The following is a 27561-nucleotide window of genomic DNA, read 5'->3' on the forward strand; positions in this document are numbered from 1 at the left end:
ACATATTAACTGCTTCCCTACTAACATTTGCCTGTTGCATATCATTTACCCAGTGTGTACCGTCGATTATGCAGCCAGAGAACATAAGGAAGTGATGTTGATACGATATCTATTGTTTTGATCCTATTTTTTCCTAATCTGCCCTGCAGCACAAAGAAAAGAATGGTAAGGCAAGACAGGAAGGGGGAGTTCAGAAATATTCTGCTGATGCAGAAAAAAACCCACCTTGAAGTCTGTACTCAGAAGGTAACAATTTTAACACTTATGAGCTGAAGAAAAGACAACGAGGCAAAACATAAACAAATAAGGAAAGAATCTTTAGTCCCAAGAACTTCAAACAGAGTCCTCTATCTGAAATTCGTGATCCCTGAATGACATAGGGTAGTGAACAGTGAGGGATACAAAATCAATCCACTTAAATCTAACCAGTAATAAGCCTTATGCCTACATAAATAAGAAAAGAGATGACAGCTAGAGACAATTAAAAGGACATAGAGGAAGAGTAATTATAAAAGATATCATCTTAGACAGGGTAGAGAAAAGACAGTTGTAGTTCTCAAAGACCCCAGAAAAAGAGTGTTAACATAGCCACGAGGACCCCAAGAGAAGGATGCTTTTCAATCACAACAAAGCGAAATTGCAAACTGTGACCAACTATATAAGTACTATAAAATGGTGTTCAAAGGTATAACATCGTAACGTTTATCTCAAGGACCTGGCAGTCAAACTAGCATTACAATCCAGTTATATGTTGACATATGGCAGGTACTATAATTGTCCACAGCTTTTATTCAGTTCAATATGTTTTATCAGATACAAGACAGTATAAACTGTACTGAATTCAAATAAATTGTCCACATCTAATGATCAGGTGGTGTACCATCTATGTGGTATTAAAGCAGGAACAGCTTCTTAAGAAAAGCAGTGGATCAATTCCTGCCGTCATCAGCTCAGCAAGGGAACGTAAAATAGCTGTTATTTGACTTTACTGCTTCAGGAAGCCTGCCAAGCTGAGCACAACTGCTCACAGCAAGCAGATGAAGTACATTCCACTAATTCGTACAAGATGCTAACGTTTCATCTGCTCTCCAGCAGCAGGCAAAAATCTCTTATATCCCCATGCCATTTTGCCCTGGTAAAAATAGAAAGAATTTTTATAAGCAAACTAATATTAAAATTGTAAATATAAAATTGTTCTTTGCTCTATATAGCATGAAAAGACTTGGCAAATTTACACAGCAGTTTTCAATAAACTTTCATGAACAAGGTATAGCATAGGACATAAACTATGCTGGCAAGAACATAAGTCTGAAGGCCTCTAAAGTAATTGTTTGCTTACGTCCTCGAAAAAAAGAATCCAAAAAGCGTCAGAGTATAAAAGTACAGAGTCACAGCAACTCATTTGTCAGCTTGCTCTACCAAGTCTGTGCTTCCATTTCAGGTGAAAACGGCAAATATAGTTCTTCTAAAAAAGGTCACAAATACGCAGATGAAGTGGTGGTGGCTGCACCTACAGACAGCTTGAAATAATAACTTCAATGCATCCTTCATTTTAGGAGGAGGTTAACTCATCTACAATCCAGATCTCACGTAATAATGTAATGTAAAAACTGAACTAGTTAACCTCTCCAGAAAGAAAGGGTATGAAGGGCTGTACCTCTCAACCACTAACGTGTCTTTATTGGTGTTAACAAATGGCATTCGAAATAATTCAAATCAAAAGAACACCAAACAGCTTCAAAAACTAGGAGCTAGTTAAACTAAGTTTAAAGAAGAGAGTTTCAGAGCAAGCATATTCCATTCTGTTCAAACCTATTGTGAATTTTACATTACGTTACTTTGATGATTCGCATTCGCATGCTTTATTTCATTAGTAGAACATGAAAGTTACCGTTTCACAGGTCCAGTTGAAGATTGTAGCAAATGCTGCTTAGGTCACATCAAGACTGAAGTACACTTCTCAAACCTACCTTACATAAGTTTACTTCCTTTTCTTGAGCAAACAGTAAGACAGCATTTTAGAGAGAGACCTACAAAGATGCAACTTCTGGCTTCTCTTCCTTTCAGTGTTTATGAATGACTGACTATTCATTTACAGCCACCTTTGATTATAACTTTGACTGCAACTTCTGTACCTTCCCAGTTTGGACCGCCTACTAATTTTTGAGAGTATTCTAGTCAAAAGGAACCCTTTCTATAAATATAAATTGATAAAATCCTTCCTGCAAGGATTTGGATTCTTCTGTCTGAAATGCAGTTTAACTAAGTAAATGTCAGTTTCAGTAAACACACTAGTGGCGACTTCCACAACAGTAATGAAGAACTTTCCTCTTTTGTGCATCAGGAGACCAGATGAACTTTTCTAATATTCCGAAGAAGAAATTAAACTGGAAATGTACAGCTAAGAAAACAGCAACATGGCAAGCAGCATGTTACTGACAGAATGGTATTAGTGATACTGTTTAATGAGTGCCCAGGGGTGCAGCCTAATAAACCAACCAGGTTCGACATACAAATCTGTGGTGTTAATACCTTTCAGAAGTGTCCCCATATCACCTATACAAACACTACCAGAATCCCATGAAGTCAACAAAGTGCTAAAACAGATAATATTTTTTAAAAACCAACCACAAACCAAAAACAAACCGTAAAGTAAGGAAAACTAGATAAAACGTAAAAATAAGATGATATGAAGACTACCAATGTTCATAACGGAAGTTCCCTTTTCCTCTTTTAACGTGCAGCTGACTGAATCTGTAACCCAACGCACCTTTTGCTGCCACTCTCATAATAATGCCCAGCCTTTCACTTCCAAAATGCCAGAATCTGTACTGGCACTGAACGAGGATTCACCTGGCTGACTGCGATAGCCCGCGCTTACCTCCTCCGGACCAGCAGACGGACACGCAACATTTGTTCGGTGAGTTACACAGTTCTTACACTCCATTAAAATCCTACTGCATCAATGCAACGTGCAAGTCATAATGTGAGTTATGAATATAAAAGCACAGCAGGTGCTGCATTCTGAGCTGATTGGATTTTTTGTGTTATCACCAGAAGCCTCTAGCTCTACCACAAACTGTTTCAGTTATACTGTATGACATCCAGAGGTACAATTCTCTTCTCTAAAATGGACGGAAGTGCTTCAGCTACAGTGAGCAACTCCTCTGAAGTATAATTTTTTCTAGATAAATTTCTGTATCTTTCAAGAGCTTGTAATGTAAGTTCTAAACCAGATGATGATAGTATTTATTATGCCTTGAACTGCCAAGAACATAAGTACAATAAGAAAAAAAATTAATCACAGGTTGTCTGGCCTTTATAAAAGACCTTGTAATTAAGTAAACTACAATGAAAATTAGAAAATGCATAATATTAGGATATGAACTGATTGTATAACCCCACAATACTAGGACTGACCGTTCAGCCTTCTCTACCCTGACCAGTATTGATGTGCAATAAAAAATGAATGCAGTGGTTCAGTATAGCTTTTGACATCAGATATCAGTGCCTCAGGGGATGTTAACCCACAGCACACATGGTTTTCAGCAGCAAAGCTGCAGCAGTAACACTACGTTCTACTGCCTCTTTCAGACATGCCATTCAAAAATAATCGCCATAATATACCTTGATTTTGCAGAACTTTAGAATGTGTATTCTATTTACATATTTGTAATGTACGCTAGAAATAAAACTCTTCGACGCGTCCAACATAAGCATCTGAACATTATTGCATTTCTTCCTTCCTTCCCACAACTCAGGTGCTCAATATCATCCACTCTAGCACTCAAGGCCACTCTCTCCTGTTTTCAGATGGGTTTTTGCTCCCTTCAAAATATAATTTCAAGGCATATCCAAATTATTAAGTGTGATTAAAAAATCTTATGGCCTTATATTTAGGTAGACTTTTTTATTGAAATTAAAAAAGACAACCCACCTTCAACTAATTTGTAAAGCACTACTGCCAAAATCTGTAATAGTTTGAAACTATCTCTGAATATATTTCAATAAAAATCTGTCTGCATTAGCTTGAATACTTCCCTGCACATTACAGACTGCTTATGAGTTCTTTCTCTTTTCCAGCGTTGCAGAACTGGGAATACCTTCCTCCTCTCCATGATGCAGGAATTATAACATTGTGGAAACTAATTGCTGCATTTAGTTAAGGCTCCTCTGTGAGAGGACACTGAGTGTTTTAACTGACATGACACTTGAGTGTTTATGGAGGAAATGTATTTAATTTCTTGTATACCTTGGGTCATCTGACTGAAGGGTTTAATTTTTAATAGTAATCATCAGTCAGGCCATGACATATTACAAGTTTCATTTGCTGTCCTTTGCATTTAGAGAGAAATAAAGTCTTCTGAGCACAGTGTTGTCTAGTGAAAAAACACTGAACTGTTCGCAGACGAGTCTAATTAAACCCAGCAATTTCTGCAATGTTAAAGTTCATGTGCATCTGGGGGAGGAAACCATTCCCAATTCTATAATATTAGAACAGGTATTGTGTGGCTGATCTTTTACTCACTCTTGCTGTAGTGTTTAGGAGCTGGTATTACAGCATGTCAATATAGAAAACATGTCTCAGCAATTACTCTTCACAGGAAACTCCTGCAGTAGGACAGGAAGAAGACCGAAAGCAAACGCAAGTTGATGAAAGCTGGAATTCCAGCTGCAGAAAATCACACTGAGGAATCTGGTAAGACAATGCAACTCAAAAGGTGCCAAACAACTGACCCACCCCTTTTCTTGGGTCTCAGTTGTTAAACTCCTTGGGAAGTCACCAACTGGTGACGGAGCAGTTTCCACTCCTCCTCCTCCTCTGGCAAACCTCTGGCAAGTTGCATGAAGAGGTGTGAGGAATGAAATTATATTTCTTGCTGAACTCATACCACCGTAATTGGGGAGGGAAAAAAAGTCCTCCACTCCAGAACTAATGAACTAGATACTTAAGCAGTAGTTCTCCATGAAGTCTCATATAATTTTTAGGTTATCAGAGCAGTACCAGAAGAAAATACTTGTCATTTTTTGAAAACAAAGAGAGGGAAGATTTGTAAATGACGTTTATTAGTTTATAAGAGGACTTTTGACATCTCACATATTCTTTCCCAGCACCTTAGCAAAGTAATAAGCAACAGAATTGTTTGCCTTCAAAGCTCAAATTTGGATGATCTTTTTATGATTTTGTTATTTCAAGTAACAAATATATTAAACTCCTACAATTTTCTTTGGGGTTTCATTTGTATTATATAAGAACTTCACAATCTTATATGCCAGAAAAGACAGCGTATCTGAAAATACCTATTTAGATTTACAGAACAGTGTTCAGAAACACATTATGCTATTCTTGATGATCTAAAGGTCAGAAAGTAAGAGAAAACAATTTTTTTCTGATTGCATGTACTTTTGCAATAATTTCTTACATCCATTATGAGTATTTAAGGTACATATATTTTAAAAATGAAAACATTTCCTCTTAGATTGATAGATCTGCTATTAAAAAAACTATTTAATCTGACACTAAAATAATAAAATAGGTTTGAGGCAAGAAAATTAAATAAAGTGTTTCCTGACTGCTTTAGTCCATTCTATCTGATCTGTCTTTCTGGTATTTATAAACTGCTACCTGCTGTAAAATCCTTGGCATCTGTTTAGGTCATGTGCAAGAACATAATTTTCACACAAATTTCTAATAACATATAGAAGATTTTTATATAATGATGTTCTGAAATTCTTGAAGGATCACTGGCATACGTGTTAGGCATAAAGTTAAAGAATCTAAAAAGTGGTACAAATAACTTTAGAAAATCAACCAAAAAAAAAATCCCACAGCCCTTCTTGTCAAGCAGTATCTTTATTTTTAACAAAAAGACTGGAATGTTAAGTCACTAGTAGCCAGAGGACCTTGAAATGTATTTTGATAATGTGTAGTGATACGATGGCTTGATAAAGATCAACTGAAATCATCCTTACAAAAACAATTTTTGGAATGATAATGCTGAAGAACTGTTGTTAAAGGGTATTAATTCTCTGCTTCAGCTTTGTCTCTTAAAACATAACAAGAGTGAAAGACATAACTAATACCCTACATAAATCAGCTTTCTTACTCATGGGGGCATGCCAACCAAAGCAGAATAGTTCAAGAGCAGAGCACTGACTCACAGAACTTGGGCAACAGGAGAGAAATGTGAAGAACAATGAAAAGGGAGAACTAATATTTAGACCTGTTACAACACAGACCTACTTACAGCACCTGAGGTGCGTGCCTGCAATCTCTTTTCAGTCCCATTTCACTATGTTGTGCTATGATAATTTCCACAAGATTAAAAGAGAATACCATTTGATTAAATATGAAGAAACAGTAAGCTTCACCTTCTTAACTAAAGCAACAAGAGGAAGATCAGGGAAAATGTGTCCCATTGCTGAATGGGACAGGGAACCTGGTGACAATATCTAGGGAAAAGACCAAGGTACTCAACGCCTCCTTTGCCTTAGTCTTTACCAGCAAGACCAGCCTTCAGGAACCCCAGATCCCTGAGACCAGAGAGAAAGTCTGGAGCAAGGAATACTTACCCTCAGCAGAGGAGAATCAGATTAAGGAACATTTAAGCAAACTGGATATACACAAATCATGGGGCCTCGCAGGTTGCACCTAAAAGTGCTGACCGATGTCATTGCACGGCCACTCTTGAGTACTGTGCACTGTGTCCAGCTCTGTACTGTGTCCAGCTCTGGCCTCCCTAGTCCACAAGAGACATGGACTTAACCTAAATAATAATCTAATCTAAATCATAATCTAAAAATAAATAATTTTCCATCTTTTACACAGGGTCAGAGTACATATCTGGTATGCACCCTCGAACGTATTGGATTAGCATTGTGTGAACTTGATTGATAGCAATATCATTGCTTAGGGCATAATTTTTTGAAGTACCCTGTACTGTTCTAAATCTTGCCTCTGAAGCTAGTTTAAAAATAAATGCTTTTAAAAAGAATACTTTGTCAGCTTTGCTAATATAAAATACTATAAATACACATTTATTTGCATAAGAACTAGATAACAATTTTTCACTGCTACGGAAGGAAAGGCCAAAGGAAGGCTTTCAAATCTTTTGGCAGAGAGGAGAAAAATGATTACTTCAGTTCAATACAAACATGGAAACAAAATTATAGTCTTTGGGCCATATGTAATTAGGAAACCAGTATACCTTGCCAGAAGACTCTTAAGATTCCTCAACCCTGACTTGTAAGTAAAAAAAGCCACTTCATTTTAGTGACGACATGAGTGATGACTGTAGTTAAGATTACATAAATTAGACACTCTCAAAATAACATGTGAAACAACTTTTAGCACTGGACTGGTGGTTGGTCAAAGAGGTAGTAATACCTCTTGTATTTCCCAGAAGTAGCTTTAGATATACTGGGGGGGGGAGGTGGGGCGGGAGGGAAGAGGACACAAAAACCAAACAAAAACAAGATACAGAAAGAAACTAATTCTAACTACTAACTACTGCTAACAGGATGATAAAACTGAACCAAGAACTATTCTCAGGGATTAAAACTACTAGTCGCTTTCAGTGAAAACAACTTAAAACCAAGAATTAAACTCAGAAACGCTACAACTATGCATGTATGATCACACTCTATTTCCTGTAAAACTATGAAGCAGTATGCAAAATACTATAATATAATTAGTTCTCAATACATCATAATGTCACATGTGTGTTTTGCACTATAAATTTATTTAAGATACAACAATTTTCTTAATCTACATATTCCCTCCATTACAGTGACCTTCTAAAAGATTTGGATCCCTTGAATTCTTTATTTTCCTTTTTTTTAACCCATCATGACACATTGCTACGGTTGTACAACTGTTGATGCAGTTGCTACAGTCAGTGAGTTGCAAAAGGGATATAGTCCATCACAGAGGTTACATAAATCAATAAGAAGAAGGAAATAAACAAAGATAAATTTCTCTCATGAGTTCATCGTAAATAGAACCAGATAAAATGATACAGCTGATAAATACTGCCAACAACTGTATAACAGAATTATTAGGAAGCGTATAATAGTGCACTTCGGGAATTTACCTTTAGCTAAAACGTGGTTCTAGAGCACAGTACAACAGTAGTTTGTGATATTAAAAATTCCAGGCCTTCAGCCAGCAGTGTATACTCTAAGCTGGAGCATGAGAGGCAAAAACAGATGGAACCTGCACAATGGTAGGTACCAGCCACACTTTCACGCAGTACTGGTTTAATAGCCTTCCCCTAAATATTACAGAGTTGCTTATGCTTGAACACTTTTGTGGAGAGATGCTTCACCTAAAAAATAAACCCATAAATCCCCTAGTGCTCTTAACCAGTGTAGTTCTCCTTTATCACTTGCAAGTACTGCATTGTGCTGCTCTTGAAGATTTAAACAGCTATTTGCCTAATTTTGGCAAACTAGAAAATATGTGGTCACCATTTCAAAAAGCATATAAACAATACCTCAAATAAAGCACTACATTCCTTGCTGATTTTTTTCCACTGCATCTAATTTACTGATCGGGAGTCATTGTTTTCTGTGGGAATATGAAATAGAGTTTACTGGTATCTTTTCAAAAGGGAAAAACTTGTTTCCTGATATGGATAAGGATGAATGATGACTTACAGGAATGACTTGCATTATTCCTTATTGTACTTCTTCCTATTCTAATCATAGAGTATGGAATAGGGTCCTACACAAGAAAACTATATTTAAAAGCTCAGCTGTCTTAGATTATGTGATCTAATTCTTACCTTCATTCCTTTCAGCATCCATTAGGACCTCAGCTTTCTCCTCACTAATCCTACACTCTTCTACAGATTCAGTTTCTACTTTTATGAGACATACACATCTCCCTATTTTTAAGCGTCTTTCCAGATGTTCTAACTGCATGTTCCAACTGCAAAAATAAAGCCCTTCAGCTACCTTCTCTATGTTTTACTTATCAAATGCAACCTTTACAATTCCAGCATTCACTCTACTGCATGTAAACTACTACTGCTTGTAAACTTTGCACCATTCCTAGTCACATACCTCACCCCTTCTTACGTCTAAGCTTTTGACAAGTCCTATTGACACCTAATGGCAGATTTCCTCTACATTCCAGTCACATAATTTGTGTTTATTTCCTACTTCAGAGTAATCTACTCTTTATGGCCACTCTTCTGGCCAAACATGCTCCTTAAATCCATCTGTCATTTCGTTGCTGCCAAAATTTGGCCTTTCACCTCATGATATACTACACTTCTTACATCCCTTCACCAGCTAGTCACCTTCAGACTGTAACTTTCATTGTCTGGCTTTGCAAGGACTTATATTATCAACTTGCCTCCCCTGGCTTTTGCATTTCCTAGGCCCGAAATAGCTATTTTCTTTTGTTCCACCTTTTTACCTTCCATACTATCATTTATACTTGTCACACAACCAGCAGTCCTATACAAGAAGCATCTAGCACTCCTCTTGGACACCCATCCATAAATAACATATATTTCCGTAATTTTATTTGCTTCCCTCCCTAGAATTTAAATTTTCCTCTTCCCTTCCTTTCCTAATTTTAAAAATAAATTATGTAAAGAGTCAGAGAAGCCCTGACAGGCATTGTTAGGTAACACTTTGAAAAAGCAGTTACTCTATTTCCAGTGGACATTTTTATGGCACTTCGTACAAGGTAAAAGCTAAAAATCCTACTTTAAAAGGAGCCAGGTCACTGTTAGCAGGAATGGCCTTAGGAATTCCTCCACAGGTAATTATGAACTGACTGCATTGACTAATAGAAAAACGTATACCCTATCTAGTTAAAAATTAAACTGTTGGTATTTCATGCAAGATATGTGAAGACCAATTCTAATTTTCAAGCTACTCTATTAATAAAGTAAATGTTAAAATATCTATTGAATTTTATTGTTACTTGTTTCATTTTGTTTCTACTGTGCTTCTTTGAAAAGGGATGTGCTGCCACACGGGATGATATTTCGCTCATTTTGTATTTTTGTATGTAGAATACAAATATTTCAAATTGCTTATTAAAATTAACCTGTTGCTTAACTAGTCATATGGACAAAATAAGGCTGTTAAAAAGTATACAGTGCAACAGATGAAGAAAATAATTAATAGACATAATATGTCTATATACATCTGAGAAAGATTTTGATCCAACATAGATCAAAGTCCATACAACCAAAATTTCCTTTTTCTTGAATCCTAACTGGGACAAAAATACTGTGGATGTTCTTGGTTGCAAAAGCATGAGAGTAATTTTCATTGGTTTTTAGTTACCTGACAAGACAACTTCAACCAGGTCTCCTTCTTGGATATCTGCAGCTGATTTCACCAACTGGAGAATGTTTTCAGAGGCAGGATCATGGCGAAAAAGCAGAATTTTGTCATACATTCCGTAGAAACCACATTCAGGAAACTGCAAATACAAACCCATGAGAATTTACTATACTGTAAAACATACAGCTGTAAAATACAATTAAGTTTTGAGGGCAGACTAGACCATTCCTCAGAATAGTACCAACAGGATACCTATTTTTTCATATATGACAATATTTATCACTATATTCTGAAAATTACTTTTCCCCCAAGTAAGCAAGCTCATTTGCCCTTCTCTTCCTATGTGAGCAACGTGGTATCCACTAGGAAATAAAGAGAAATAACTGCATCCCTTAGCCACTGCTGATAACTTTTTCAAAGACAAGATCCTGAGCAGGTGATCTAATTAGGCCCTCCTGGAGCAGGTGTTTGGACTAGACGACCTATGGAGCACCCTTACAGTTTATATTATTCCACTGTTCTATGATGTCTCCCCAAATTAGTGCCAAAAAGAAGCCTTGAGGCCAGAAGAAATATTTTTCAGCTCTGCCTAAGAAGTAATGCTTAAATGATAGCTTATTAGGAAACACCTATTTATTGAGACTAAAGTTATTAGACAAATACTACCTTAAGTTAGTAGATACATAAAACTTAGCCCTCTATTTCGATGCAAAGAAGTTGGAGCTTTGAAATCAGATTAAATCCTGTTTAAACTAAAGAAGATTTAAAGAACCTCAGAGATTATAAACTAAACTTGAGATTGTTATCTAAGCAACTTTTTTTTTTTTTGCTGCAGCACAGTTAATTTTTTTCCACACACACTCCCAGCTTAAAAGAACTAAGATTTTGTTTTGAAAACACAGTTAAGACACCCTTTTTCTGATACAAAAGATTCAATTCAATTTTACATCACTGAACTACTCCATCTATTATTCTGGAGTTCTATCAACATGCAGTGAAAGGAGCACAATGATAAGCACAGCTCAAGAGAAGAAATGAACTGGCAGGTTTTGAGGTTATGATTACTTTGAAAAAAATGCAGAATAGAAGGAACCCAACAAAAAGTACTTTAAAACAATATATTCATTACTGGTTACTGGAAGCTTTGGAACCTATCCAAGTATCCCAAGAAAGTTATACTTTATTTTTAAGCTTTAAAGCATGTACTGAAGAGACACAAAATGGTCAGATCTCTGGTTTAAATGAAATGCATCTAAATCTCTGAGGTTTTGTCTATCTTATTCCAGATTATACCGTATGTACCAACCCACCACTAATTCTTGGTTGGGTAGATTACCTGCCTGAAAAATGAGCTACTATATATAGTTATTTGTGCAGGTTTTATACTGAACAGAATCCATTTCCCGACTCTGAAACATAAAACATTCTCACAGAATATCTGAAAATTTCTGCTATAGTGCATATGTTTAAAGATGCAGAATTTTTGCTCATGTGCACCACATTAAAAATCCTAGGTAGATCACTTATCTGTATAACATACTATTTCAAGACCATCTCCTGGAGCACCTCTATCATCTACTAATTATGAACGGAAAGAGTTGGCAATCTCTTCCCAGACTTTGAGACGGTTGGCACCAACATCAACATATGCACTTCTAAACAGGCATTACAATTACATATGTAAGAGAGATACATATTTGTAAAACTTTCCTAGCAATCAGTTAACCATTCATATCCACAGTTTCAGCTGAATGAATGGTCACAATGACAGCATGGTGTACTTTACCACGTTCGTAAAGCTGGAAAAGGCTTACTATGCCATGTTCAATTCACATTGCCAAAATATTTCTCACTCTACCATCTCTATGTGGACCAAAAACTCGCTCTCTAAAAGTTTGGTCTGTTGCCTTCTGAAAACATTATGCATGGTTTTAGTCTTGTTAAGAGAGGAGCAAAAACAGTATTTTCTATTTTCATATTCCTCTGTAAAATAATGAACACTGATTAACTTAGTTCTGTAAAAGATATGCATTACCACATTCAAAAGTTACAGAAGCAACATCCACTGCAATAAAATTAGTGATGATGGATACTGAATTCTTGTTTATTTAAAATAAAGTTGTCATATAGGCCACACTTCTAAGGGAGTTGCTAGCCAGCCAAAAGTCACATCCTGTCATGAAATAACCAGTGAAGTCACGAAATGCTGCCATATTTGGATGATTCCACTGTGCAGGCATCTTCTACTTGCTTCATACGCTCTTAGAAAAGTGCATTTTCCTGGGAAGCCAGGAACCATTCTTGACTGTATGCAGGCATTATTATTGGTGTCTACGTATCAAAATATTAAATTTTTATTCAATTACCAAAAAAGATGTAATATTAAGGAAGCAAGTTTACCAAGAAGGTAAACCACCAGAATTTTGGAAAGAGAATGCAGACAAAACCGATTTTCATCAAGTAAGAATGTAAATCTGTGTGTCTTTGTGTCTTCCTGTTACTCTTTAGCTATATTTTAATGCTAAAGTAATATCCTTTATCATCTTAACCAAAGAAGAAGGGGCAAGAGAGACTTAAAGTTTCAGTATAATTGAAATAAACTCCTAAAGATAGTAACAACAGCAATTTTCACCTACGGGAGGAATTTCTGAGAAACAGTGCAAAAATCCTAAAAAAACGTTCACTTACATGGAATATTCTTAATCTTGCACAAAAACAACATAACGTAAATTTTCTCCCACAGTCCCAAATGTGAAGATAAAATATTTCACGTATCACATACTTAGGATGCAGTAAATATTAAGGATTAAAACTGTAAGAATAAGCCATACCGTTTCCCAATCTCATTAAAATAATAACTAATTCAACCTAGTTCCAAAAGCATTTTCCTAGTTCGAGAACAAACTTAATTCATGGCTTATATGAGAAATAGTTACTCTAGCTTTTAAAGAAATTTGCTTTATATCAGGTGTAATGAGGAGTGAATCAAAGCTTTCAGAAGGAGATGTAATCTGAACTGCAGTAACTCTCTTCCTCCATCCAGGTGCTAGCATAGCCTAGGTAATAGAACAGTAGACGGCACAGGCACTAAGAAACACCCAAGTGTCTTACAGGGTCGTTCAACACCTGATTTAGCAGCACTGAGCTGAACCTAAAAGCCTGCTGGAGTCACTCCAATGCCCATGTCATGGTGTTCCATGGCTGAAGAAGCCATTCTTCCATCAGTCCAGCACTTGAGCTGGCAGCAGGCAGATTCACTCTTCTCCTAAACATTTTAAATTTAGAACATGCATGAGAAAGTAATCCTGGTGGGATTATAATTTTAATTAAACAGATTCCTATCTCGCTACAGTATACAAGCCTGATGGCATGTCATAAGACAGATAATTTTCTCTTACAGAATCAGCGAAAAATTAAAAATATCTTTCAAAATGGGCATGGCTGATCTTTTTCGAACACTGAAAGAATTTTCTCATTTCACTGGGTTTCAGAGACAGTTCAGGCATTTCCCTGTGAACTTGTTACGACTTAAATTGTTTGTCCTCTCTTTATATTCCCATTCTATTTGGTCTTTTCAGAGTAGCTCTGTTTTTTCTACCTATAAAAGTATTTACTATATTACATGTATTATACATGTATATGTATAAATATGTGTATTTTGAAGTATCATTTATTAGACTCGGTAGAGAAAAATAAATTCCATCACAACATTTTTTTGTAAATTATACACAAGAACTATCTTCTGGGTTCAAGATAGTTTTCCTCAGATACAGTACTCTGATGCCAAGAAAGCCATTTTGATGGTACGATTCTCCAAATAAACATTGTGTAAGGACCAACTGTTGCAACAGTGACAAAAATATTCCCTCAGCTAAGCTTATTCCTGCCAACAATAATGTTGATATGCACAAACAAAAGTAAACAAAAAGCAGCCACACTGCTTGGTACTACAACACTATAAAGAACACTTATTTTTGCCAAATACAAAAGGGCAAAATAGGAAGTGCATGTATGTTAAGCTACCTAAAACCTAACTAAAACCAATGGTATTTAAATTCTCAACACTAATAAAAGCCCTTGTTTTGGTATAATAACTGTGTAAAGTGGCATTACCAGGAGTAAAACGGTCATTATAATTTCTATAATGAGGAAATACAGTACTTCTGTAAGAATCAGGAGAGTGGAAAATTTTTTACATGGGGTTCAGAAAGAGAATCTATTTCTGGATGCTTAACAAGCCATCAGTAGTCATTAAGGCATCACAACTGTCCATGTACACATTGGTTGCCTACTCCAAGTGTGAAATAAAACGTATCTTCTTAAACTGCTTTCAGTGTGATTTAATCTAAGGTGCACTAGTTTACAACTGAAACAGGATAAATGACCTTTACAGCATAATAACTTGTTAAACTGCCACAGTTTAATTTTATATTTCAAGTGTGCTCCCCTCCTTTTTTTAATAAAGATTAGCTCTCTAACACTTACAAACAATGTGGGTTCCAGATTTGCAATTTAGCAAAATTTCTGTATTAATATAAGTCTATCCCCAGTCTTGATATTGTTGTTTATTACATATTTTCCAGTGTAAAGAGAAGAAACAGTGGGCCACATGCTTCTAAGACACTTAAAACTACAAAATTTATTCGGTCTAAGAATGAAAGGTTCAGCGCACCTGAAGGTAAGTTGAAAATTTGGTTTGCCATAGACATTGAAGTTCTGGAAAAATTGAGAGTAATTTTTAACAAAACCCCTTAAAAAATCAAAAGAAAAAAAAATAAAAAGGAATGCAATAACTATTGAAGATAATATCCAATGTGCAATGTGAATCCTTTTAAGACCCTTATTTCTGTTTTCCAAACTTGCACTTTCAACTTTGCTACTTAAGGTCAATTTATGAGACGTACAAGACCATTAGGAAGACACATCATAAACAGGGAAGGTTCTTCAGCCTAGACACATGTAGTCCCTGTCTGGGATCTGGGCATAAATCATTACAGTCTTCAAACACATAAAAGACTGGTGCCGATAGGGAGGGAATAATCCGTTTCTCCTCTGTGTGGAATGTTAAGGATTAGCAAATCTAAAACACAGGAAGAAATATAATGCAGGGTATCAGACCGGACACAAGGAAAGCTTTGCAAGAATAAGAATTTTTTTAAAATCTTATTGTTTGCCTAAGAAAGGGAATCTCTATTACTGGGAAGTTTTTTAACAGAACAAATCAAACAAACGTCAGGAATCTGACCGCTGATCTTGCCATGTTGGGGTAAGTAGGTAACCTCACACGACCTAATGATCATGATGCTGAAAAATCTACAACCTAGAATAAATTGGGACAAAATAAATGCCTAAATCAATATTATTAAGTTTTATATTACTTATTTACTTATTTATTGAGTATAACTCTCCCTGTCCACAAGCTATATTAAATCTTGTTTATGCCTATCCACAGGGATATTGGGTCAAAAAATGCTAACCTTAGCATGACAATTCTCAGTAAAACTGTCTTCATCATACAGAGGAAACTCTGTATTACACATCCACAGGTTTTGTTCATTAATTTACTAAATCAAAGGTAATTTAATACAAGAAGATTTTTTTTTTTTTAATTAAAACCTAAACTATCCCAAGAAGATGTAAAAGTATTAGCTTTGCTATAGCAGTTAATGTTGTCCAGCCTTGCTGTGTAGATGCCACTCATTATTACGCTTATATCAGCTCAGTGGGCTTACAGTGGAAGCACTGTATAGTTCCCTCACTCTGTATTACTGGTAGGCAGCCTTGATGTACCCAAGGGATATCATAGTACCCTATGGGAAAACTGTTGTGAAGGTTATATCACATATAAACAACTACTACTCAAAGCAAACTATAATCTATAATGTGACATTAAAAAAAAAAAAGTCACTCCCATGAAGAAACAAAATTCGGGCAGTAAATAAACTGTTCACCATGCTTAAAACTTCAAGGAAGATCTGGATTCTGTGCCCTTTATAGGGCTGCACTGAATTGACTTACAAATTGACCTCTACTGATCATTGTAACTATTTATAAAGCACACATATAAGTTTGCAGGATAAAAGGTTTCAGTCATTCGTGTAAAATAGCATTTATGTAGACAATTATGTCACAGTGAAGTCAAATGATTTCAGACAGGTTGATGAGGAAAACTTGTAATTTAGAGATCATCTCCATTTAAAGATCAGCTTTCACAGAGGGCAGAGGGGGAGCTGTATGAAGTTTTAGCAAGATGATATTTCTGGATCCAGCTGCAAGTTATTTCTTACTTGTCGAATTTAAAAGGGTGAATGAAATATTCTATTAACAAGATAGCGTTCATTACTGTTGCTTATAGTGATTAAAAATGTATTGCAATTCTGAATACAATGCATTTATTGTTGGAGATAGTGATTTGAATTTGTTAGTTAACTAGCTTTTAAACTATTAACATTTACTGAACATAGATGCAGCAATCATTCACAGACTGTGAATACTACTTTAGTACTACTTTAATAAACTATGTCTCCACAAGAAATAAAATGCATTTACATACCTCTCAAGAGGTGTGATTACCCTAAGGTTTACTTCTAAAATTTTCCAACAACAAAGACCTAAATGTCAGTTTTCAGCATTCCCACTCTTGCCTTTTCAGCGATGCTTGTCTCATATTATGCCATTTCTCCTTACGTGTACCGTACTGTTACCAGAATAAGACAGTATTATTTGGGAAAAGTGTAACAGACTTTTATTCCAAACATTGAGCCTTAAAAAACTTCATATAAAATATGTTTTATATGACATTGTAGCAGCTTTTATGGTAAAAAACAGGAAACACTACTAGCATTTGAAGTCACCCGTAAGCAGACTGAAGTTATGTGCTTCTTTCATTTCCTGAAAATATCACATAACCGTTATCTACCCGTAAGACCTTAAAAAAAGAAAAAAAAAAACACACAACCAAAAAAAACCCAACAACAACAACAACAAAAAACCCAAACCACTTTTTCAGATTAAAAAAAAAACCTGCTGGTCAGGATCTCAAGTAATAATTTGGTATTGCCCAGGTTGTGGGTACAATGGCAGCAGATTACCCATAAAACACAGGGCAAAAGGAGGCTTAGCACTAACCTTTCCTCAGCAGACATCAAAGAGGAAGCAATCATTGAAGTGTTTTTACCCTCAGCAACTGTAAACATCTCAAGAAAATCCACCAAAATATTTCACCAATAACTGTAGAGAAGCCAAATGGTTATGCAAATTCTGCGTTTTCATTCAGAAAGACTTCAAGTGATACTACAAAAAAATTGCAGACTCATATTAAATTTCAATAACTAGAACCTCTAATTAGAAGTATTCAGTAATTCATTTAATCCACTATCCATTGTATCAGTCAATTTCAATGGCATGCGTCCAGCCACATGCAGACACCAACTGAACTATGTACATCCACAACTGTGCTGTCTTATTAATGACTGTTCTCAATACAAGGATCAAAGACAAACTGCTGAAAAAAAATTGGTGATATTTAAAACTCTATCCAATTATTGTGACAATCAAATGGTTTTATTATTAAGAAACAGAACTTTAAAAGACCTAACATATAGACATGTTAATGTGTTTCCAATATGAATTGGGAAGCTTTCAATAATTATTAATAATTAACTATATACATAGTTATTTGAATGGAGAACAAATTCAGCCTTCCTCTTTCTGTAGTAAAGCACAATTTCTAATAGAAAATAACGAAAAGGAAAGGTGAGACTGTCTTAAGGTGAGACAATGCTCTCACCAGTTTTATGTAATTATTGTGTATTTGGATGATTAGCAAAGTAGATCTCAGGTGAAAAACTGATGAGAAATACATTCCTTCCACATAAAGAACTTTATCTGCAAGAGCTGGGAAACACATACTCTGAACATTGATGCTGGTTTCAGTGTAATTACTAATGTAATCCAGTAGTCAAGTAAGTGTGCTGCTTTGGTCATTTTGCAAAAAAATACTTCTTTCAACATACTAAAATTGCCATGTTTTTGTAACAGAACAGGTAGGGAGATTCTCAGTGCTAAAGGTGCAAAAGGAAAAAAGTCCTCCTCTTTTTTCTGTCTTTTTGCACATTACTACAACTTTGTATGTTTCCTATAAGGGACAGTTTCTGTTGCTTTATTCTAGGAAGTAATGAGAATTGTCTTTCTAATTTTTTCAGTCATAATCAACTTTTCTTAACATTAAATTGAACTATGTCTGTTTCAGTGAGAATTACTTTTTCCTTCTAAAAAGTAGCTATTTTTTCTTTCTAAATTAGTTAGATTTTTGCAAGCCTTCCTCTTTGAGGAGTCCTTAGTGATAACCATAACAGCAACAAGAATCTTGATAAAACCTGGAAGTCTTTCACAGCACGAAGATATGATCCAGCACACAAGGACTGCGGGCTGAACAATGTCTTCACAGTGGGTGGAGAAGTTGAGTCACGCTGAATGTTTGTTGACCTAATCTAACCTGCTAAAACACAAATTAGGTTGACCTAACCTAAACAAGGTTGTTGACCTAACCCTAACTTGTTTAGAAATAAATAGTCTTACATTGATACAACTGTTTTAAAATAAAGATACAAACATACAACATTTTTGAAACAATCATATTAACCAAATTGAAACATTCTTCTTTTACATTCTTAAAATAACAATGCATTTCATTTTTAGAAGCCAGGATTTCCTTTCTCTACAGAGGTTACAACACAGCAAATTCACGACATGGGAAAGCAGAGGATTTTTGGCCAGAAGAAGTGCCTAAATTCTCATTTAATGGTGGCAGTCACTATTAACTCACTTGCAAGACTCAAGGAGATTTTTAGAAGGCTCTATTTACCAAGTACAAAGCTATCATGAAAATATTAGCCTTTCCTTTATGCATAAAGAAAATACCATTAGACTTCATGGGTTTTTTGTAAAAAATATCAGTTTGGATTCAAAGACTTTCTTCACATACACCACTACAGTTACTACAAACTCTGGAGTTTAAATAGAAGTTCACACTACGGCTATACAGGATAAATGTAGTAACATCTAAGTAAGAACATGAGCTGGTGCCTGCGCCACCTCATTCCAGGATGTTTCACACTGTGCTTAAGACATCTCAGAAATGGTGACACTCTCTAGACCTTCCAGTGAGTGCCTTTGCATTTGCCAGGCAGCCAAACAGCAAGGATAGGCAAAACTGCCCATTTCCTTTCCTTTCTGCCCTTCTTTCTTCTTTCATTTCCCCTGGCAACCAGCTTTCAGTTGTACAGGAAAGAAAAGTATCAGAAAATAAAAGGAGTAGTACTAACCATCTTGATACTGCCTGCATTGCAGTACCACCCAAGACAGGCTTAGGTCAAGCCTATCTGTCAGATGTACAGAAAAGACAACAAATGATCGATGAACAAAGATCTTGCAACAGAAGAAACCTTGAAAGGTTAGGAAGAGAAATGGCCAGAGCAAAGAAAACACGCAGAACGGAAGCACAGGACAGACTTTGAGGCCTTGTGAGCCTTCAGGACAGCAGCAATGAGCCAGGTTTACAACGGTTAAAGCAGTGAATGGGAACAGCAATATAGCTCCTTGCTTCCTTTTTGCCTTTGCATTCCCCAAAAAGTATTAGGTTTGCTTCTGATCAAATTGCTAAGTGAAACAGAGAACTTTCTAAGATTATATCCACTAAACCAGTCAGTAACCATTCTCTGGATCCAAGGCTAAGTGGCAGGAAAATGGCTCACTGCGATATAGCTGACCTCTCTCCCCAGAAGCAGGGAGACAAAATTCCCACTGTTTATTTTAAACAGTCTCTTACATACATTATGATCCAAAACATGTCTGGACATCATCTGAAATAGTGTGATCTGGCAGAATTCAAACTGCATCAGGAAGCATGCCATTAAACAACTAAAAAGCTTACATGATTTTGGGGCAGCGCTCGAGTCTGTATTCTCGTTTTGATTTATTTAAAGACAGAGTTGTACATATAGATCCAGAGAACCGTCAGCAGTTGGAACACCCCTAACATCAGTTAAACTACTTCATGAACACTTTAATATGGGTGGCATCATTCTCTATTTACAGTATTTATTCTCCTTTTACTTTTTTAGTACAGTCCTTAATTAATTGCATGTACTATAAAGCACAATGTGGTACCAGCAGCACAGAACTTAAGAAGCCTTTTCCAAGTGGGGTATCAGGAAGGAGCAAACTTCTTATTGTTCATCACGTAAACAATATTTTAGATAAAAAATATGCACACATTAATATTTTGCTAATTCTGTTTGCTGTAGTGATTTGCTGCACAAGTCAGGTGCCTTCATCCTTCAGATCAGAAACAGAGTACTTTGCCCACACACCCTGACCTGGACTCGCACCAAACTATAACTTTTTCTACAGCTCCCATCTATAGAACAAAGATGATCACAGAGGAAAAATACAGCTGAGCTCCGTCACAGAAATATCTGTGAAAAAGATGAAACATGGCCATGGTGAAACACAGGAACATGGCTATTTTGGAGACAGCCTGACCTCTGAGCAACCTCTTCGTCAGCCTCGTTCGGTACAGGTTGTTCCCTGTGGCCATTCAGGGCAGGAGTTGCTTCCTTTGCATAACATCTTTAAACAAACATGTTCTCTTGCTACCTACGCCTCCTGCCATTGCATGTCAGCTTGCATTCTGTCACTCAAATTGCTCACTACCAAAAATATTGAGTATACACCACATTATTCAAGCTACTCGTATGCAGATTTTAAAAAACCCCAGGTTTTTGCTGCCCCAGGGCAAGCAGAAAGACATATAGTCAGAGAATCAAAATAAAAGCATCTTACCCATACTACGCGGCATTTTTTTCAAATCTAGAGTCTTTTACCCAACAGCAAACAGGAAGCAAAGTTGACACATCAGAAACATGGCTGAAAAACGTTGTTAAATTTTACTCATATGGTTGCAAACTGAAAACTTCAGTAAAATCATGGTGACTTGGTAGAACTGGATTCCCAGTAATGTTGCTTTAGTGATTTTAAAAAAAATCTGAAGACTGGGAGGGGAAGTTTTCTCTCATTGCTCCTGAACTGAGTTTGACAAGTGGCTGCTGGCTGGGGTCAACCCACCACAGCTCAATGCAAAGAAACATGAACGATCTTAAATAACAACACTTCTCTCTCAAACAAAGAGACCTTTAGCATAATTATCATAACTTTATTTGTGCTACAACAAGATACTAATACAACTTTCTCCATTTCCATTAAAAAGATTTCTTTTTCATTGAGACGTCTGTGGAAGTACATAATTTTACATTACTGCATGTAATGCGTTACCAAAAATACATGTCTTGGAAATTGATTTTCATGAATACCATGTAAAGACTACCTTAATTTAAAATAACCTCTGACTCTCAAATATTATTTTTCTTCTCCAGGAGTTAGGTATTTTGCTGTTAATTCCTCAGCATTTTCTGAATATCATATTACAGCTTCCAATGCAATGAAGATGACACAGAGTCAACAGATGTAAAGAAATAAGTCCAATAACTCAGACATTGAGAAAATGCTCAAATAATTTTGTCACATAAAAATTCTAAAAGTTAATGTACCATGCAAATCAAAACACACTTGTGTAGCCAATTTCTCTATCATGTAGATTAAGAGGTTAATTCAACAGAATTATATAGAAAAGTAATAGTAATAACAAACACGCAAGAATGAGACTCAAAAGAGAAACTGGTCTTCACATCCTGTTGGAGCCAAAAGTATTATCACATATACTACATCTGCATATGCTGCATGATATCCCTGAAAATTTTCACTGGCAGAAGCACTGAGGGAGAGCACTAACATTTTGTGTCATCTTGGTTATTTCATACTGATAGTTTGGGAGCACGGTTCTACTAACACTGATCCATCCATTAATGCCACATTTCTCTAAGGCAAGATGGGGACCTCGGCAGAAAGGTTCCTACACTTCCGTATATGTTCTCTGTGCAGCCCAACACTGTCCACCCCAGTACAGAATTATGGAGCTTCCTGCAAAATGTTTAGGAGAAGAACGTGACAACAACAGTGTCTGACTGTTGACAGGCATTCATTTATGTAGATGGTTCACTAACAGATTGCAGTTCTCACCAAGGAGGTTGAGAACTGGAACAGAAACTTTCATGCCCTTCAGGGAATAGGCAGAAAAAGGGTGATGAATCACTAACAGAATCAAGTATTTTTTCTAGCTCCTTTAATTAAAAAAAAAGAATTAAGACAGTGACTGAAGAGTCCCTTGCTCATAAGCATTCACTGTTTCTGAAGGTGAAGTCTTACTAATTCTGTGCCATGTATTACATTTGGGAAAACAAATGCCTAATTTAAGAGAGATTAAAAGAAAACAACTCAAAAGCCAATTCTATACATTTTGGAAAAAAAAAACCAACCAACCACCCCCCCACCCCCCCAAGAAAACCCAATCAAAACCCCAACATTTCTGTGAGGCTCCACCATGAGATGTGTTTTAGCTATCTCTGAGCAAGCATTACATCAATTCAGGAGACTCAGTCATGTACACAACTCAATAAACTACACATAGACCAAGTGTCTTTGATCTTTTTACAGATTGCACAACACAAACTGCTTACATGCAGTCAAAGTTTCTGTGTATGAGGTAAGAGATCTAGACAGATCTAATAAAGGTAAGATATCTAGAGATCATTCTCACTTCTTTATACCTCTACTCTGCTTCCAAAGTACACTTCACTTCCTTCAAGATAGATGTCAGTTTAGGTAACTGCTTAAAGATAAATCTAAAACTCTTCTTTGCAAAGAAACAGAAAACAAAACAGCTCTGATGAAGACTACTGGTTTAATTAAAGCATTGCCAAATATGTGGGTTCCTCCTGAAAAAGCAGAGCTCCCTTACATTTTGAGTAAAATGTTAAGAGCGATTTTGAAAATTACTTATTCTTTCAACTGCTTACAACATTAATTTTATATTCCAGGAAATACAGTAAGAGCCATTTGAAAAATACTTGTAAAGGGCTCTCTTCTACTCAATTTGATAGAAATGTGGATTATTTTTTTTTTAAATGTAAGCAGCATGTTGGTTCAACCTTTAGTACTAATAAATGGTTTGCTGCTTGGTCAGTTGTCTGTTTTACTTTCATTTATTAATAACTAGGATCCTTATTAATAAAGGATAAAGAGACAACACCAAATAACAGGATTACTAGGCTCCCTAATCCTGTAATGAATATAAACGGGAGATTATAGCAGGAGAAAAGGCTGAGCGTGCTTAAGTTGAACAACGGTTCAGCATGAGTACACATACCTAGAACCCGGTCTGCACAGGGAGTCAGACTACTAACATAACTAAGAACTTGTAAAATCATGTTATACACATTAACTCCCCACTCAAAACTGTGGCTTAGAAAAGCCAAAACACCAAGAGGAAACTGGCCAGAACAGCCAGTAAAGAACATTAGGACACAAATGTCTGTAAGCAATTGTTTCATGCAAATTTAGCATCTCTCTGCAGCTCTGAATAAAGGCATGTTATGGGAGATTTGGGGTTCATTGTCCACGACACCCAAAAGGATCTTCCTTGCCAAACACCTGTTTGGGGACACGAAAACAGCATGATTTAATTTTTTTAACATGACAAAAAAAAAAAAAAAAAAGGCAGCTTTTATACAATAATGCTAGCGATACATACAGTCTTCTAGATAGCGAGTCACTAAGGAAGAGGACATTTGGGTTTCTAGGCCTTCCTACCTGAAAGTTTCAAGCTGGACTGTACAACTTTTCAAACACAGTAGTAATCATTTGGCTAGGACAAGATCACTAAACAGAAACCACTGAAAGATGTATGGGATCACAAACAGATCACAACAAAATTTCTGTGTCTGTAACAGGCACTCAACAGAAACTGGACAGTTGAGATTAAAAATAAAAAAATCCTCCTGAGAGCAAAGGCCTAAACTAAGATTCCCATCCCCAAACATCTTTTCAGCCATACTGTTTCTTAACAAAAGTACTTATACGTACACACTGCTGTGTTTCCATTTGCATCCAGTATGTCCTTTAATAACACATGTGCACTGAAAGAAAATCTTGCAGCACACGCAGGCATAAAGATTAAACATACATTTAAGTCTTCTGTGAATCTAGGAACACTTTCACAGAACTAGGAAATCATGTAAAGAAAGCACATGAATAAACCTTAAGGTTAATTTTTTAAATTTATTTCATAAAATAAATGCACTAAACACAGAAATAGCCAGGCTGCAAAAGGAGCTTAAAAGTACATGTCTCATACATACAGAAATATCATGTTCAAAACAGTTAGGTGATAGCCACAGATACAAATAGAAACTTAAGAGTTGTAGAAAACCACAAGGGAAAGCCAGAAGATATGTGGAAATATTACTGTCGGCATACTTAAGGCACATTAAAAGTTTAGCTAATACTTTAGGAACTAATAAACCTGTAACAATTCTACCATCCGTAAATATTTACCAATCCCCCCCCAACCCCATTCTGGGAAAAGGCACTATTAGGAATTAATGATGAAACAGCTTATATTATAACACCAGTTGATATGAAAGTTGAAGAGGACCCACTGAAGCTGCACACGTACTGGCAAGCTGAAAAAACTTAAAAGCAAAATTGAAAGAGCTGTAAAGTCAATGGTTGTGCTCTGGAGCAATGGAGAGGAGGAACACTAACGTGCTGCTTTTTTGAAAAGGGAAACAGAGCAACCTGCATAACTCTAGACTTCTCAAAATAATGAAACAAAAGATACACAGGTCAACAAATGAAAACATGAAGGACAGCAGCGCTATTTAACTACCACCTTGGCTTATGGAAAAACCAGATAACTTAATGATGTAATGACGAGAGTGCACAGCCATACTTAACAGCAACACAGACTTTGCGAAGTATGTCAGGCCCCTGGGAACATGGAATGCAAGCTGCTCTGATGTAACGGGGACTCTGTCCTGAAAAGCAATGATGCAATGTAGCTAATGAAGTAGGCAATTAGACTAACATGTACTCTTGGTGAATTGCTTTTGCCATAAACTGGGGAATATCAAAGAAGCATATGGATTTATTACCTCTGCTTTTGGCACTGATGCAACTGCAACTGGAAGTCTGTATTCACACCTAGCATTTAAAATTCAAAAAACTAGGACACCGGAGAAAGGACTCAGAAAAATGATAGAATAATTAAGGAACTGAAAGACATGTTCTCTTTTATACTGCAGCAGGGGATTAAACCATTTAATTTCTGAAGGAAGGTCAGGATGTGATTTGATCATTTTTGATAAGCATCAGTATGAGAAAGTGAAATCTGATTATCTATTGATTCATCTGCCTTGCAGACATAAAAACAGCAAGTTTCAATTTCTGACAGCTGAGGCTATGTAGAATTAGACTACACAACAATTATTTTGCTGGTCCAATTTCTTTTTTATTTGTGTATTTTAAGTAGATAAAACAAGAAACAAGTGCTCACTGAAAAACAAATATGTTAGTGCTATTTGCACATCATTGGATTTTTGTCTCCAAAAGAGTCACTCTGTTTGAAAAGGAGTAATTCAGACAACTCCTACGGCCCTTCTTATAAAAAAAAATATTAGAACAAATTACTGTAATGTCATACTCTCTTAATCAGCAACAACACTCATAGTAAGGCTAACCGGAGAAAGCTAACAGCTTTCTTGGGACTCTTCTCAGAGTGTCTTTTTCTTTATTATCCTCAGGATGAGAAAACAGGTATCTAATACATCAGGTATCAGACATTATCCTGCCATTCAATTCTGGTATTAACAAGACCTCTAAGGTAATACTCTCTTCTGGTTCTAGTTGCCCAGAGCCAGTCCAAGGATGGTGGGGAGGGGGAGGAGAGAGAGTGTGTTTTCCATAAAATGTGATATAAAAGGAAGGATTTAAAGAGCTAAGCAATGATTAGGGGGAAGCAGATAGATTGAAGTCTTTGACAGTCTTTAGTTCTGCTAGGCAGTAAGGAGTTTACAAGAAGGGGATTTAAGTTAATTAAGAATAGTTTAAAAACTGGCAATGACTTTTTGGGGAGGTTTTGGCATCTCTGTCACTGGAGGTTCTGAGAACAGGTTATACAGAGAAGGGTACAGATAGAGCTGATGCAGACTTGGAGAGGAGGAAGGCCTTTTGGGCCTTTCTATCCCTGTATCTATCACCTGTGTCTTCTGAAAGACACAAGAAAAACTACTTGTGGTTTAGGGTAAGAAAAATAAACTACATAAGGCGCATTCCTACAGTTTAATGTTCCTTTCTGTTAAGTAACAGTCCTGTGACCTTCCTTTCCGATAATCTGAAATTCCCATTGTAAATTCAACTGGAGAAACACTTCCCCATTTTTTATCCTGAACTGTGTGAAGAGTTCCTCTGCAACATTACATAGCTGCCACATTTCTCAAGGGAAATTTCTGCACCTTAGTGTGGGTGAATACATGTCCACCCCCATCCAACTAGTACTGATAGATTATTTGACAGTTGAATTCCAGTCAGACCTGTCTGCCTCAAGAATATTTTTAAACATCAAGACAAAAGTTGCCTTAGTGTTTAATATGTCTGGGATGTGCATCTTAGAAATCCTATCTCTAACAGATGAAATGAACACACTGTCAACCCTAAATTCCTGCATGAGTTTGCCTGCCTTTAACTAGCCACTCTAACCTTCCAATAGTTATCTGTTTCATTTTTCCAGTACAGAATTTCACACTCACTAAATCTCATCTCTTCTCATACAACAGGATCAATATTCAACAGTATTGTTCTCAGGGTCAACAAGTGACCAAAACTATTCTCATGGTTCTGTCCCTCTGATGTTGGGCTTTACATAGGTCCCCTAATGTTTTTGATGGGATTGAAGCTCTCCTAGTGCTAAAAAATTCTAAATTCTCTTGTGACTACATATTGACTGAATCATGTCTGAATACATAATTTTAAGTGCTGGCTCCTGCCGTCTTGCAAACACAGCATCACTCAATATATTTTTTAAAATCTGTTTTAATGTACTTTTTATTCATTGCACAGTTGTACAATTTTCAGTTGCACAACTGTGTTCCACAGTTGATGCAGGAATTTTAAGAAAAACATGTTTTTTAAAGTCCTCTTCTTAACAATGGCTTAAACAAGGCCATAAAATAAAGTTATGATTATGAGGGTTTCTTTATTATTTAAAGTCAGAACTGTTAGATTATAAATGCTGCAGAA

General features: G+C 36.2%; 1 protein-coding gene across 6 annotated transcripts in view; it reads right to left on the minus strand.

Moving 5' to 3' along the window:
• PRKD1 (protein kinase D1) overlaps positions 1-27561 on the minus strand; it is a 141887-nt gene that overhangs the window by 59114 nt on the left and 55212 nt on the right. For all 6 annotated transcript variants that reach the window (XM_064460183.1, XM_064460185.1, XM_064460184.1 and 3 more), the window contains exon 2: positions 10309-10447. In XM_064460183.1, coding sequence (XP_064316253.1) covers positions 10309-10447 — 139 coding nt within the window. The remainder of the gene's footprint in view (positions 1-10308; positions 10448-27561) is intronic.

The sequence above is a fragment of the Phalacrocorax carbo genome, chromosome 9 (assembly GCF_963921805.1).
Source record: "Phalacrocorax carbo chromosome 9, bPhaCar2.1, whole genome shotgun sequence".
Classification (NCBI taxonomy): domain Eukaryota; kingdom Metazoa; phylum Chordata; class Aves; order Suliformes; family Phalacrocoracidae; genus Phalacrocorax; species Phalacrocorax carbo.